Consider the following 16367-nt stretch of genomic DNA (forward strand, 5'->3'; position numbering starts at 1 on the left):
CAATTTTTTTTTTCCTCTTTAAAAGTTTATATCAAATGAAATCTAACTGCTGTTTTTTATCCTAAGGTTTACGCTTAAACTTTTAACAAGCTCGTTTTTAAGAACAGTCTTTCCTTGAGAGAGCACTTGGCTGATCCATCAATAATTATGTAGTAATAAAGCGACTGCGTAAAAATGGCACCTACGTGCCGAACAGATTGGTTTTCAGAGCCGCTGACAGAGATGAATGTTTATTACATTTTACTACTTTTGATTCTGCAGATGCAATACAGCTATTTTCTGTTTGGTGTAAGCATCACAAAAAGTAATTTCTAATTGTGGAATGTTTATGATAATAAGGATGTATAACTAGGGACGGCCTAGACTGACTTTCAAATACCAGCATGAGTCTGCAATGCTGGTAATTTAGAGAAAAATAAACAAAGAACATTTTTTATTTTATGTCTTTGCTTAACAACTTTTTTAAACAATCCCTGGGACAGAACAGACAGGGAACCCTACAGTGTCATGTAGTTACTCTTCTGAATTAATTGCTACTATATTAATTGTTGATTCTCCTAAATTTGGCAAGCTTCTTCATTCTCCTTGCTGCGTCCAAAGATTTCTACTTTTAATTTTACTACAATATGGAGAAAAATGTACCGTCTAAAAATAACATGAAAACCTCAAATTGTTGTTCTTGTTTCCTTTCTTTTTTTTAAATGCCAGTATAATTAAGGCTGTGATTTAGATGACTTTATATTGTTCAAATTTGCCCTCTACTTTTGGGCAAAATGTGGAATAATGTAGTCTGTAAGTTTTTCTAGCTGGTAGATACGTAGTCAGTCAGCTGATTGACTGCAATGTCACCACAGTGATGAAATCGTCTCTCGGTAGCAGCTGCGAAACACCTCGAGAATTAAACTTTCTGTGGATGCAGAGGTCGGGATCCCTGCCTCCGCAGCCTCCGTCGCTGGCTTTCCCCGGGGTGATACCGGTGGGTCTGGATGCCTTGGCACAGCCGTGCTGGCTGCCTGTCAGCGATGTCCTAGCTATAAGGCGCTTCCATCGACTTGCAAACCTCTTCTGAGCAAGGGCCAAAAGTCACAGGTTCTCTGCTGTCCCTGCCAGAAATAGTGATTTGGCCTTATTTTGTGTCTGTTCCGCCCAGTTTAGAGTGAGGGGTGCCGTTGGTCCTGCTCCCAAAAGTCTCTCCAGTGGCATAGTTCCAGCTTCATCCCCTTGTTCCCTGGGGCGATGGCAGAGTTGAGGTCCACATCCCTGGTTGGTCTCAGCAGGAGGTGAGGAGCTATTCTGCAGATGTGTTTGCTGCCACAGCCCTGAAGTCTTTGTGGCAACTTGTAGCTACGTCAGCAAACGCTTTCAGCCCAGATCGTTCATTTCAGTTGGCAGTCGCTGACAGTAATGTTCCTTTGCTTGGCTTTATTTTAGCATTTAAAGATTTTTGTGTTGATTTTGATGACGTGAAGGGAATTGCATGGGAGTGTTTTGTCTGGACTTCAGTATTCTCTGCTTTATTTTGCTGGTAAGATTCAAAATCTTACTCTTTTGGGAGACAGGGCTTTTGTCTGTGCACCTTGCTAGCTCTTTCCTCATCCATCCCTTCTGTCAGCCCGTTATCCTGGGCTTATTTCACTGCACAGTTAATGATGCTTAAGTCTGCTGTGGAAAGAGTTTACCTAGTTAAAACTAACATAAAGAACAATCCATCCTAGTATTATCTAAAGAAGCAAAAGAAATAAAGAAGTAAAATATAAATAAATATCTATTCCATAGGAAAGGGTAGTAGGTCTGAATTTGAAATGATGATCTGGTGGGTTGGGTTTCATTTTGTAATGAAACAGTAAAAAGTTACCCAAAGCTTATTTTCAGGAGATGATAACTTTGTTTTAGCTAATTCAAAATAAACTTTACTGATTTCAAAAAAATATTGCATTTAATGCTGAACGTGTTGAAATAAATCAGTACGTGAAATGCACATCCCTCCCTCTGAATGGGCTGCCGACGCGTAGTCGTGTTTCTGAGAACTGGTGCCATAATACAGTATGTTATGGTGAACTTAGATTAAGCCTCATGGGACAGCATCGTTATTCAGTTAATTAAAGAAGAACAACTTTGATACTATGCCATATGCTGTAAAATAAAATGAGTGCATGGCAGAATGAGCCATGAATCCTTTTAGTCTGTGTGAGACTGAGCCATGATTTGTGACTTTCTTCTTGCCTCTGCAGTACCATGTTAAGTAGATGCCTAATATATTTAAATAAAGAATTCATTACGTGTAATAGCATGCGCGACCTTATCTTTTCCAGTGCTCTCTTTGCAACGTGTTACCAGTCTACCTGGTTTTTGAGACGTACTAAAGTCTTTCCAAACTCATCACTTTGCTGTGTGTCTAATCAGCATTTAAACAGGGTCTTTTGTGTGCCTGTACCCCGGAGAAGGGCAGATTGGTGAGAAACTGTAAAATCAGCAATATGTAACCTAGTGAAAATGACATTAAATATAGTCCTGTTACTATATAAACTTTATATACAACAGTCAGATGTTGAGATTAATCAGAATGACAGGTTGTACAAGCATATGGCTGGCCTTTTTGATAGCCATTAACTTGAAAGGCCAGCTTTGAAACTGGCTCCATTATTTATAGGTGAATCATGCTGCTGGGCTTTGTCGGGAAAAGGTTATTTCTCCAGCTCCATCGAAACCTCCTGTGCGCTGAAGTGCCTTTTTCCACCGTTCCTGGAGAATAAGACAAATTATTCTCCAGGAACTTCTCCACAACTTTCTTCTTTTGGAAAGTTGTGGTGTCGCAGGGCATTCCAGCGCTGTAATGATGGATCTCAAGCATATGGAGTACACATGCTAATTATGCTGTGCTTACAGTTCGGTCTATCCAAATGCCAAGGCATTGGGGCCTCAGAGCTGCTGCAGGCAAAATGTTAAAATCCTTCACCACTGTCTACCGTGCATCTGGGAAAATGTTCGCTGCAGTCCCTAAAACATGAGGGGAGAGGAGGAGGAACAAATGCATGTCCTCTCGAGGAGTTTGCTGCAGTACATGTGCTGTCTGCAGCAGGACTGGGCTGCAGTTTGGCTGGATGACCAGCTGAGCTTGCCCTGCTCCGCTCTCACCTGGAGCCACCCAAGCAATGCCCATACTTTTCAGAGGTCCTTATATGCTTCATATAGTTGCCTGAATGGACACAAAAATGCCCTGGTCCCTGGAGCAGGGCTCATAAGTGAGCTCTGTTTGGGTTCAGAGCAAGATAGAGAAGTACTGTACCACCTACCTGTTTCTCAGCCGTTAGGCGTGGTCAGAGACAATAAGATAGCTCTTCATCTAAAATGAAACGACGCAACCTCCGTGATTTTCATTTAAAAGCATGGTCTGTGCTGGCTGCAGCCATCTCTTGCACGAGGGACTGATGCTCTTAGCACAGAGCTGCATTTCTGTAGCTGCAACCTTTTAAGAATTCAAACCCATGTCTCCTACCTCCAGGTTTGTAAACCCCAACTGGTGGTCCTGATCGCTGAACCAGAGTCAGGATCTTCTGTGTGTGATCTCTCTGCTCCATGTCTCCGACAGTCCTGGTGGCATAAAACACTGCCCGGTAGCTGCTCTGAACCATCCATCACAGAGGCTGTCTCCTTTGGGCCAGGTTCCCACCTAACTGCTCCATTTATGAAGCTTTTGCTCTTTGCAGGGGAACTTCTGCTCTTGCCTGTTATTCTGCTATAGTAATAATAACTAATAATAATAAGAAGAAACTTTTACCTTCTCTTTTCTCTCCTCATCTCTGTAATTCCCTGCTTGCTATTTCTCATTAGCAAGGAAGGAAGGAAGAAGCTGGGTAACAAAATGAGAAATTTCTTACCTGATAGTTTTCTTTCAGTTAACAGCTTCTCACCATTCAGCCCGCCCGGACAGTGCAGTAAATGGCCAGCATACAAATTGATTTTTTTTTTCCCCTCTAAATAAAGACTCAGGTATATAATTTAATACACTCTATTGTGGTGTTCCTCTTAATGCTCATAATTGCCTGCTGAAGCATTTCTGTAGTCTGGGTGGCTTCTGGTGGCTGGTGCTGAGCTTGTCGCCAGATCTACTGTAGACCAGGTCTGAACCTCAAAGGAGGGGGTAGAAGTTAGCCCGCCTTTGCTGAGGGAAGGTAAGGATAACTAGAAGAAAATTGCAAGTGGAAAGTTCAACTGGTTCCTCTTTCTCATTCGGCTGGGTGAGTTTTTGCTACGTTAATTTTAACCTGGAGCAGCCATTTGGTCCAGATTGTGGTGCTGGGAGCAAGAGGAAGACTGCTTCTTTAACGGGAGAGCTGACACAGGCCAGGTTCACGAGGACGTGAGTCTGTGGCCGATGGATGCCCAGCGCTGGCCTGTGTGTCTGTGCCGGAGGTGGGGAGCTGTGGGGTGGGAGTGCAAGGCTAAGCGTGGTCACTCTGACGGGGCAAGTGATGTGTCGGAGTTAGGCTGGGCTCTGGTTTGCACTCCTTCGTGACAGTTCAACCATTTGTACTTCTGCTAAAGGAAGTGCGCTCTAATTTTTGGGCCATCACCTGAGCCAGTGATGTCCTGGGAAAATAAGTTAGCTTTGCTTTGGAGTTCCGATCAGTCAAAGTAGCCTTAAAATGCTGTATTGCAAGTCTCCTTAAATTATCCCTGTGTCTTTGTAGCTTAAAAACTGTGTATGCGCATATATGGCTGTATATATTTACAATTTTTCCTGGTGGAATAGAAATTGATTCATAATTTAAAAAAATATCTAGATAAAAATAATACAAGCAAAATTCTAGGATTCGTTTTGAAGTTCTCAGTAGTGCAGAGCTCCGTGTCTCGTTTTATTTGGTGCAGGGAGGGTGGCACATTACAGGAGTAGATTTACTCCTCAATAAAACAGATGTCCTTCTGCTGGGGTGGCTGAGCGCCGGCCAGGCAAGGATCCTGGGCTTGCAGGGACCGACAGCGGAGCATTTAGCGCCCACAGCAAGACCTGGCTACTTAACCGTCTAGCTGCAGTTGCAGAAATGATGCTTCAGCACTTAAACGTGAAACCAGCTGTTCCCTTTACGTCTGGCTTGGGCGTGAAGTGCTCTTGCTGTTTTACGCAGTGGTCTGGCAGCACGGGGAAAGCGAGCGGGAGGCTGATCCGAGCCCGGTTGCCTTTGCTGTCGGCTCTCCAGGGCGTCGTACGGCCCTCGCCCTCTGCAAGAGATACGGCAACGCTTTGCACTTGCGGGGTTTGGAGAGGGGAACTGATTAAGATGCTGGTCAGTTCTTCTCCCTGGCCTCTCCCTTTATATAAACTGTTACTGTTGGATACCCCTGCAGAGATTTAAAAAAATGTAGAAAATACCGGCCAGAAGGCGCCAACAAGAAGGAAGGGTGGGGGAAGGGGAAGGAGAGAAAAGATGCCAAGAACAGCATAAAAGGCAAAGGAGGAAAATACAGCGAGGAATTGGTGATCGGATGGAAAAGGGCAATAAGTAGGGGAAATCTGTCTTTATAGTCTCCATTTTTAAAACTTTTAAGTCCATAACTGCTCAGGCAGGAGAGGGTGAACATGTGGGCAAACGTTGAGACGTGAGTGTGTCGCACCTGCGGCCGGAGCGCTGTGATCCGTCTTGGCATTGCTAGACACAGAAATCATGAGTTGGAGAAGACTTGTGTTTGTGCATGGGAGCTCATACCATTTCGGAGCTTTGGAGCTGACAAATGTCATTTGTGGTAGCTAATTAATAAAAGTTTCCAGGTGAATATTTGTCAAGTTGATCGTTGATGGTTATTGGTTTCATCAGCAAAAAATGGCTTTTGCCATATTGTTGAGCTCAGTCGGCCTCTGAGCTCTTGGTCATGGCAGCAGGGTTGTGAGCTTAAAAAAGAACGACGTGTTGCATCAAGTAGGTTGCATAAAGGATGCTCTTTTTCACTGTTTTCAAAAGGTGTTGGGGGACACACGGGCATTATCCCAGAAGAGGAACATCTGCTGATGATTTTGAGGACAGTGTCGAGATGTTCTTTGGTTCAAAAGCTTACCTTTCAGCTGTATTTATTTTGGGAGGTTGAAAGGATTTTTTCTTAAGGGCTTTTTATATTGCTATGTAGTTCAATAAGCATGAGCTTACCTTTTCAAAGAAAAATCTTCAGAATCCGAATGGCATTGTTTATTGCTGGACTATTTTTGTACTACCTGCTTTAAAAAACATATGTATTGCAGGGGGGAATTTCTGGGAAGAATGGAGTAATTAACTGTTTTTCTCATGAATTAGTGTTTAAGTTAACAAATCTCCCTGTCAGTTAGACTGGTGGCATAACCTTTAACTGGATATAAAATGCATGGATGTGGATTGGTTAGATCCTCCGTGACTGCGAGGTGAAACAATAGCATTTGTTTCAGTGTGGATATGCTGCCATAAAAGCAGCAGGGTTGGAGGGTTGTTTTGGGGTTGGTTTGTTTTTTTTTAAATTGAAAATTTATTAAAAATGTGTTCAGTATCTAATAAAAGTTCTGTGAGAATGACTGGCTGTAGGAAAAGCTTTTCTCATAATTCATTCCCATCAATCATTAAGTACACAAATTAGAAATTCTGTTCCTGCGATGGGATAATTGTTCTGCAACCGGCGGCTAATGCGGGAAGGCCATCGGATGTCAGTCAGCTGCTGCAGGACAGACGTAACACCTGGAGCTTGAATCTCGGTGTGAGGAAATAGAGATGCGGGCACTTAATAAAGATGGGTTTGTAGTTCTGCGCAGTTAAGGACGAATCTTGTAGGAAAACCTCCTTCTGCCTGCAGTGCCTCTTGATGCAGTGACTGCAAACCAGCCAGGGCTGGTCCCAGCTCTTGTTCCTCTTTGCTCTGTGAGTAGGTCCAATTTTCAGCAGATAGCAACGAGGAAAGAGCTAACGAGCTTGTACATTCCTGCTTTTGGACAGGCTTGCCTTGCACAGCTGCTCTCTCATGCTCGCAATAGTAGCGTATGTAGCAGATAAGTGGAATTTCTTTGGGTTTATTAGGTCATCTCTTTTCCCTCTTTGCTCTCCATTTGCACCCTTTTGGGCTTTGCCTCTACGCTTCTTACAGTCCAAGCGTGAGGAGCCGGCCGGCGATGCCTCCCGCTGTCCCTTGTCAGCAGGAGCGAACATTTTTGGGAGGAAGGGGCCTCGCTCTGCGTGGCACGACGTGTTTGCTTTCTCGAAGCAGCTAGCAGGCTGGAAACTTGGCTTCGGCTGGGGAGGACCCCTTAACCTTGCCTTGGCAGAGGGAAATAATAAAGTGACAGACTTCATTTATCTTTATGCTGTATGCGTGGCCTCGTGTGCTCCATACGCCATCAGACCTAAATCCTGGTGTCAAATTGGCACTGTGAAGGAGTAGGCTGTAATTTTCAAGGTGGCTTCAGGTACAACAAAATAAAAACCATTTTCGCTTAAATATGAGCATACACGTCATGTGTTTTGTGACCTTATTTTGTCAGTAAGCACAATTAATTTTGCTCTGTCCTTACGTTTTGTTTTTGTGGCATACTTCTGTTGTGACGGCACACGATGACATCGCCAAAGGTGAGTGGGGGACCCTGAGCCCTCGGCAGCCGCGGGGTGCGTGCTGTGGGATGGGGACACAGCGGGGCCGGCTGGGACTGCACAAAGAGGCACCTTATCCCGAGCAATGGGATTGGCATAGGACTGCCCGGATAGCCTCCCAGCCCGCTCCGGAGGCTCCTAGCCCCGTAGTAATAAAACTCGCAGCGTACCCCGCTCGTATGGCCCCGCGGACTCTGCTCACACCTTGATGTGCGGCAGGTTCATTTGCACACCCATCGATCCTCGTACGCCGCACGTCATGCCGCGCTGCTGCTACCGCAGCATTTTCACATCCATTTCTCTTCCCTACCTGATCGCTACGGCACTTTGTCTGCCCTGCGCCGCCGCCGCTCCCCTCCCAGTTACCCACACTTAATGACTGTTCTCTTCCTGCCCTTCGGTAAATCAGTTATCTTCCCCTCCAGATGGGTTCTTGTCCCCTCTGATCAGCTAATCAATTATATTCTGGTGTGGTTGTGCAGTGCCTTTTTTGATGCTAAGCTACTGCCTTCGCTTCGCTGTCCTTGCAGCTCCCAAAGCAGCACCGGCACTGCTCGTCAGATTGAGCTGCAAAAGCGTTTCTGCCCCATCGGGTTCCTCCGACAATCTGCGGGAGCTTTCAGTGGCTCCTGTTGGTTTTAATCCCTCCCTGGAGAGCAACAATCAATCCCACTATTTCTGATGCCCCAGGCTCTGGTCGTTTGGTTTCTGCTTAAGGATTTTTGTTAGTGAAAACTCCTCTCCCAGCTATTTTCAGATTTAGCTGTGCTCCAGCCCCACAGTATTTTGTAAATGCTGGGGGTGGTTGGCGTCTGGCATTGTGCTGAATAGGTGGAAGGGTGCTTTGTTTAAACTCTTTCGGCTCTTTGACTGCTACGAACCAGTGTGACGGAGGATGTATTTGCTGCGTGGGACCAGAGCACCAAGTGCCTTCTATTATATCTGCTCTGGAGGATTTCCTGGGAAGCATTCAGCCTCCATTTCTGTCTGTAAGGAAATCCTCTTATCTGGGCAGAGCAATAAATAGTGCTGCCTCCTGTAATAGAAACAGAAAAACACATTCTTCACGTGGCCGTTTTTAAAAATGTGGGGTTTAAAATATATCGGCTGGAATGATTCTTCTGTAATAAATCCCCATAATAGCGTGCTATGTATACATTTAACTAGCTGCACAGAGGTGAGGGGGGGAGACGGTGTGTTAAAAGAGGGTTTAGCGTGCATTTTCTAATGACAAGAACAGTAAATAATCCTACAGGTTTACAAACCTAATCCCCACTGTCTGATTGCAGACCTCGTGTCTACTAGAGTCGGTTGGAAAGACGTTAAAAGGCTGTAAAGAAAAGGCTTTTGGGGGTTTTTATTTTTAAATATTGGGGGAGCTGGCTGAGCGACTGATGGTTTTAAGTGGCGTGAATGTAGTTGATTTGGGACCTTGATGAAAAGCTCTAGAAGAGCCCGTCCTCCTCTGCTTGCCACAGAGACGTTAAGTGAGGATGCTTCTTGCCCCCTCGCTCTACGCTCTTCCCGATGGTACTTTCATTTAAGAACTGGATTTGGGGGAGTTCTGTTGGTTTTAACGCCCAGCATATTTTTTGCCTGTTCCCTGCAGTAAAGTGGTTGTTTTTCTTAACAGAAGAAATCCGTGATGTCTAAGACCCGTGCCACGTGATGCCATTGCTTTTAAATAAGCTTTTAAGAGGTTGGACCAGATGTTGGCCACATCTGTGTTTTTATTTCGTCAAACATTTCATTTCGACCCTTTTATTAAAGGAGAAAATCATCATTTAGGAATAGTTTTGAAAAGTTTAGCAGCTGGGAAGATCTTTCTGGTATATAAAAGAGCAAGGGATTTACTTTCCGTGCCCTGGAGTGAGCCGTGTAACATTGAGCGGACAGATATTTGTGGCTGGTAGGGTCTAGCCATGTCGGAAGTGATTGCCGGAGACATTTTCAGATCAAAACAGATGTATTCTGTTTTGAATTGGCATTCTGTAACAAAACACGTATTTTTTTTCCGTAGTGAAAGCATTAAACTGGGGATTTGAAGGCACCCTCTCTTCTGAAAAGCCCCTCGCATTTAATGAATGCCTATCGCCTTGGCAGGAAAAAGGACGACTTGTAGGCAGAGGGATATCCTGCAATTACTCCCTCTACTGCCGTTATGGGGTCTAAGAAATGCTTATTATGTATAACTTGCTTCTGGATTCTTCTCTGCAATTTACCAGTTGGAGAATGAGTTTTCCATCCCTGTTGCTAATTGATCCAATGAGAAAAACTGGCACCTAATTCAGTAACAAGTTATATTTAAAATGACATGTGAAATTGTTCATGGTGCCTGAAATTACATCATTTTCAGTCTGGCATATTAGGGCTGTATAAGGGAACAGACACCTACTGTACTGTGACATATTAAATTTTAAACCTCTGATCCAAAAATACAGTAGAGTATAGGAGAAGTGAGGTGCTTAATGATGAATAAAAGCAGTGGTAGCTTGAATTTAGTGGGATAATTTTATTGTTCTTAAGATGCTGTGGCAGTTTTTGCAACAAATAATTTTGGGATGTGCAGAATTTTATGTGAAGTTGAGCAGAGACTTGAGTCCAGGGTCGTTCTGTCACCACTTCCAAATTTTGATTGTCTAGCCTGCGATTTTCAGAACTTATTAGTGATTTTTGAGGTTGGCTCCCTTTTTCTTTGTCCCTAATTCCAAGCCTGTGTAAATAGTGGATATATTAGTTTATCTGGTGCAAAGAATATGAAAAAAACCCTCAAAACCAAAACAAAATGAATCCTCTCTTTGCTCAGATAAAACAAATTGAAAGTTGAGGTTTTTCCTTCAAAACCTTGAGGAAATGAAAGGTAGATAACACAAAGAGAGGGAAGACCCTGCTCCCTTCTGTCCTACAGCTTAGTGGTTAAAGTACTTACCCAGAATATGGGAGACCCTGTTCAAGTCCCATTTCTGTATGAACTCCTTCTGACCCAGGAGACAGGTTGTTCTGGCCTGGGCACACTCTTACACTCTGCTCTCGAGCTATTTTATTTTGTGTAATGAAACATTTCTTGGACTGAGGTGCACAGTCTCCTGGGAAGGCGTCTCAGACACTAGACTACAGTATTTACTCCTTTCCTCGGTGAATATTTAAGCATTTTGCTCACTGGAAATTTCTATCTCGGTTCCAGCAGCAGAACCATGTCGTGCTGTTTTGCAGAATACCCTGGACTCCCGTGGGCGATGTGACATATGATGCTTCCTCTCTGCGCTGATTACAGTTTGCTAACAAAAAAAAAAAAAATCCAGTGGATTATATTAAAGAGGCAGCAAACCACCAGGATATATTTTGCCACCTTGCTTTTTCTCTCCAGCCTCAAGCCAAGGCGTGCTTTGCCGTGTCCTCGGGTCACATCCCTGCCTGCATGAGGAGCCGATGGCCCTGGTGCAGAAAGTTCTGCTCTTACTGCACTCTATAGAGATCAGACCAGAAGCATATGTACTGAACAATTATATAGTCATTATAAAAGCTTTTACGCTTTTAAAGTGTTTCTGAGGAAAAAGTAAAGTAAATCTGGTGCCTGGGACTAAAGTACAGTTAATTTCTAAATGTAGCGGCAATGAGAAAGTGTTCCTTAAGGCCTTTTCAGTCATATTTGCATCAGACTATCTGAATTGGTAAAGTTGATATTACGTTTATGAGACAATCTCAGAAGAAAATCAAAGCGCAGTGTTATGCAGTTCCTTAGGAAAGGACATTTTCTTTGGGATGAAACCCGTTTCATGTATGACTTTGTATGGAAAGAGTTTAAAACTTTCTGTTGGTTGTTTAAGGTGGAGTTTGAGAAAACATTTGTAAGCGGTCAGTGTCTGATTCCAATAAATGTCTGTTGGGTTGAGCAGCCAGATCCTTTGCACCACCGCAAGAAGCACAGCCTTTATTCCTAAACAGGTGTTGTGGTGGGATTCCTGACCCTGTGGTTTCATGTACTTGAGGCAGCTGGTTTAAACACCTGAGTTTTGCCAAGCAGAGCATCGTTCGTATCTTCTGGGAATGCTCATAATTCCTACCTTTGCTTGTCTTCACCCTTTGGTGCTCCTCAGGCCTCGAGGCTCCACGTTGCCATAACCTGCCATTGGGTCAAAGAGCTGCGGCTGCCTTCCCCCTCCGCCAGAAAGCACCAGACTGGGGAATCAAACAATTCAAAGGTCTTGGTGTGTGGGAAGGCACGTCCCCAGGACTGGGAAGCAGGAACCGTGAAGATGCCAAGCTGTTCTGCACCGTTTCAGTTTGAATTTGTTATTGCAGATTGTTGAAATTTAATTTGTTTAATTTTTTTCTGCAAGTAAACCGGTTAGGTCATCTTTTGTCTAGTCTTGATTAGATTTAATGGACATGACCAAGAAGATGATTGCTTCATTCCCCAGCATAAGTCTTGGTTGAATAATTTATTTTCTTCTCTACCTAGACTACATTAATAGTGTATTACTACTGTACATTAATGTGATGTGGAAAATCAGATTTTGCTGTTGTACATTGTGCCAGTTCCAAATTAGGCCTCAGTTCTGTCCTGTTACGCTTTTTAATGGAGAGAAGATTAAAAAAAGTGTTCTCAGAAGAAGTCTTAATAAATACAAAACTAGAAAAATTACAGTGAAATTATAACTACAGGAAGTCATTATTGTTTAATCTTTATCTAGACCCTTCCACAGCTTTTAAAAATTATTTTTAAATTTGGAAATATTTTAATAATTCCCATTTTACAGATAGAAAAACTAATACACATGTTTTTTACAGAACTGGTATGAGGTAAGCGGTTCAAATGAGAGTAGACTAGAACCAAGAAGAAAGCCATGGTATGACTGTCAGCATGATGTGTTATTCACTGTTCCACACTGCTTCCCTGAAAACAGAAAACATTTTCTAAGTCGTAATTTACTGATGAATCGTTGACCTATAGGCTTTGACAGAGAAATTCATGTTATGATGAAAGAAAAATGCTCATCTTTTTAAAATGGTTTCCTCAGCTTCCCGCTGAACATTTGTGGCTGTAAATTAAAGTGGGGAAAAAAAGCAACTGGAAGTGTCCAACAGATTTTTAGTACTGAAGAAGACCATGCTGATTCCTGAATTTTAAATTAATTCAGCATAGTGAATTTGTGCGTGCGTGTACCCCCATATTGAAAATACTCAGCAACACATTAAACCTCCTGGCTGAATGTGGAAGGATGCAAATCTCTGAAGGACGATCATTAAGTGTTACTCTACTGTAGACCTTGAATTGCGATTGATTTTGAACAAACAGCTACTTAATTAAAGTGTTCTTTTTTTGTAGGTGAGAATACAGGAGACGGTGAATTAGACCTGAGTGGGATCGACGACAGTGAAATAGATCGGGTAAGGTGTCCTCTTATCCTGCGTGTCTCTGCTCTTGGATAGCCGAGAAAGACAAAATAGTTCTTACCTGGTTTATCCTCTCCCCTCACTGCCTCTTCGCTCTGGTCTATAGAGAGGTTTGAGTGATTTCAGTGATCTGAGATCAAAACTAATGTTCACACAAGCCTGTGAATTTGGTGTTCCTTGCCCAGGTTATATATATATATATATGAGACTGCTGCTGCTGCTCGCTCTTACCGTGCTGGAATAATTGTGTTTTAGAATGTCTTTTATTCTGAAGGACTTTTAAAAGTTTGGTGGAGCTCTAAATTCATTATTTAATTAAGATATATTCAACATAGGAGGCTGCCATGGAAACCAAACTGTAAAACCAGCATGTGCAACTTCTGTGTTCTTTCAAAGATTTCTATAACATTTTCTGGATTTATTATTATTTGTGTGGCAGCAAAATATACTCTTTACCATATAGCCTGAATAGGACAGACAGCTGGAGAAAAGAAGGCCACACAGCAGGTCAATGCTTGAACATATGACAGAGTCCTGCTCTCCTGACTCCGAGCATGATGTCCCCTCCAGCCACCACGCTGGTTTAAAGTGTCATTTGAACAGATAACGCCAATGCTAAAACTCGTTTTTGGGGTACAGAATCATTGAGAGCGATGAGGTCGCGCAGGGGTTACTGATCTGCAGAACGTTGTTGGTGATAGATGAAGGAGCAGGAAAATGCTCAGCTCCACTCCACCCGTGAAGTGGGTTTTGCTAGGCTGGGCGTTAGGAGGGGTCTTGTGAATCGAGCGGATGTGGTATGGAGGGAGCGGGGAGGCTGAAGGTTTTCAATATAGCAGGTCCATAATTTAAACAATCGTGAGGGAAGAACAAGCACATTTTCTCCTCCTCCTAGGCTCTGTAATGAGGTCATAACTCTGCTTTTATGACCTCATGTTCATTTCCACGGCAATAGACTGTAATATTGTAAGCCCAAGATTATGAACTCCCTAAAAGCATAAGAAGGATGAATAACTGAGCTAGGAGGAAGTGAGTTTTACTATTACAGCTCACCTTTAATGGAAGTAGATGAAAGAGTGAAAATATTAGTCTGATAAACCAGGAGTTGCACAGCTTTTAGCTCGCCTCGTTTGCCCTCAGAGGAATGACTCCTCCCTACATTAGTTTCATTTGACTGGAGTTATTTTTCTTGTAAAACCCTGTATGTACATTTTCCTTCAGAGAAAACCTCGAATGCTCAAACCCACAAGGTGGAGAAATCTCAAATTGTTTTTCTTGCACTTAAGCATCGTTTTACAAGTCTTGGGTCTGCTGCTTAAAAATAAAGTGTCTTGTTCATGAGGGATGACCCAATTTGTCTTGTCCATTCTGCAGAAGTTCTTCACTTCCAAAAAGCATCAGCTGTAGAGAACTTCTGTTTCGTGGACGGTTGTGCTAAATACTGGGTTTATTTTTACATTTAAGTAATTGAAGAGGACATCTATCTGTCTACCGGCTTACCAGCCCTACCTACCTGTTTATTTATTTCTGTAATTTATCTGAATAGTTCTAGGTATGTTTTACAGCTCCACACCTACTAGTGCTGCTACCGAAACTAAGGGGAGTTAACTGAAAAAAGTCTAGATGTGGTCAATGGACCCAACTCTCTGAAATCTAGAGGACTACAACTCCAGCAATCTAAGCTGGGTTTGTTCACACAGAGGTGGCCATTGAACAAATAATCTCAGTAACTATGCCTAAACCTTCACAGAAACCTACCCAGAAGACACATGTTTCTGTTTTGGTAGCGCAGGGCAATGGTTCCCATACTGTTTTGAATTACAGACCACCATCAACATGCAGAATTACTTGCAGATGACCGTGTTGTCGTGGTATTCTCTCTTATCATCTGAAAAAGATCATAAAACCGGGATCGTTTTAGGTTAATTACAGACCACGTACAATGGGTCCTGGATGGTTGTTGGTCACCCCATCGTAGTTCAGAAACCAACCGCTGTTTTTTAGAAACATGCCATTGTTTTTTGCTAGCTTTAGAACTTACTAGAAATGCTCTCTGATTATCATGTCTCAGTCATATTCTCTTTTATTAATGTATTTTTAAAAACAGAATGTGACTTGACCTTGCCAGTGGTTTTTCAATTCAGTTTCACTCTGTGGTTTTCAAGTTGATTTCTGAAAGTAGATAAACTTGTTTTGTCTTTTAGTATATACTTAACGAAACAGAAGCTCAGATAAAAGCAGAGCTGTGGATGAAAGAAAATGCAGATTATTTGAAGGAACAGAAAGGTAAGCATATAGGACAGAAATTCTCCTTTTGGGCAGTGTTGCTGAAATATGCAGTCTGTGTAATCTTCATGCTGGTTACCCTTTTGTCATCTTTCAGAAAAGGAAGCAAGAATAGCAAAAGAGAAAGAACTTGGGATTTATAAGGAACACAAGGTATTAAACTGTGCGCTAATTGTGTCTGTTTGAAAATGTCCTGGAAATTCATTTTACATTTGCTGATCAACTCCATGTAGGATGTATGGGCATAATGATACAGGTCACCACTAAACAAGCAAAGGCTATTGTATCTCTACATGTTTTTGAAATACAAGGCTATAATTTTTCGGGTGGTGAGTAAAACACTTTCTTGCCCAAACTTTTATTTGAAATTACTGTTACAAGAAAATTCTGTGCATGGCAAAGTTAGAGCTGGCTCTTTGCATTTATGATTGCTGTCCTAATTGCTTGCTTATTTAAATCCAGGTCTTATGACATGCCTATTTTTTTTTTTTTAATGTGTGCATGGGGAATTTGTTTGTACTTGCCATAATTTCAGTAGCTTTCTTTGCTCTTACAATAATGATTTCTTTATGAAGAACTGAACAGATCCTTGTTACAGTCACTTGAAGGAATATTTTGTTCTACCTTTCATAAAGAACGCGACAGTTATGTTAACAAATGGCATGTCCTGTCTCCATGTTTAGCAGTTTAAAGCAGCCTAATTGGCCGTATATTCACGATTTACAGCGTTAGTATTTTGTTCAATTGAGCAAGTGACAAGTCAAATCTTCCACATGCAACTAAAACCCATGTTAGTTTTTAGTGCGTATATCCTCTATCTTTTTTTTCTGACTAATGCAAAAGACAGAGTTTCCCACTTCCCCTAGGTATTTCAACAATAAAAACAAAACCAGACAATGAAACACTGTTTTATGCTTCAGAGTTTCTCATTCATCCTGTGCTTAAAGCGGCGTGGCAGTCTACCAGCAATTTTCAAAATTGTATAACTTGTTGGCACCGCCAAGCAGCCCGAACACCCACCTTTTTGTTCGGACAACACAGGAGTTTTTCTCTAACTCCGTATTGTTTCTGACAGCTTGAGTAGAA

General features: G+C 42.5%; 1 protein-coding gene across 1 annotated transcript in view; it reads left to right on the top strand.

Annotated features, from left to right (window-relative positions):
- BRF1 (BRF1 general transcription factor IIIB subunit) overlaps positions 1 to 16367 on the top strand; it is a 176985-nt gene that overhangs the window by 114179 nt on the left and 46439 nt on the right. The window contains exons 12-14 of the mRNA XM_075753389.1: positions 12928 to 12989; positions 15200 to 15281; positions 15379 to 15434. Coding sequence (XP_075609504.1) covers positions 12928 to 12989; positions 15200 to 15281; positions 15379 to 15434 — 200 coding nt within the window. The remainder of the gene's footprint in view (positions 1 to 12927; positions 12990 to 15199; positions 15282 to 15378; positions 15435 to 16367) is intronic.

Source organism: Balearica regulorum, chromosome 5 (genome assembly GCF_011004875.1).
Source record: "Balearica regulorum gibbericeps isolate bBalReg1 chromosome 5, bBalReg1.pri, whole genome shotgun sequence".
In the NCBI taxonomy this organism is placed as follows: Eukaryota; Metazoa; Chordata; class Aves; order Gruiformes; family Gruidae; genus Balearica; species Balearica regulorum.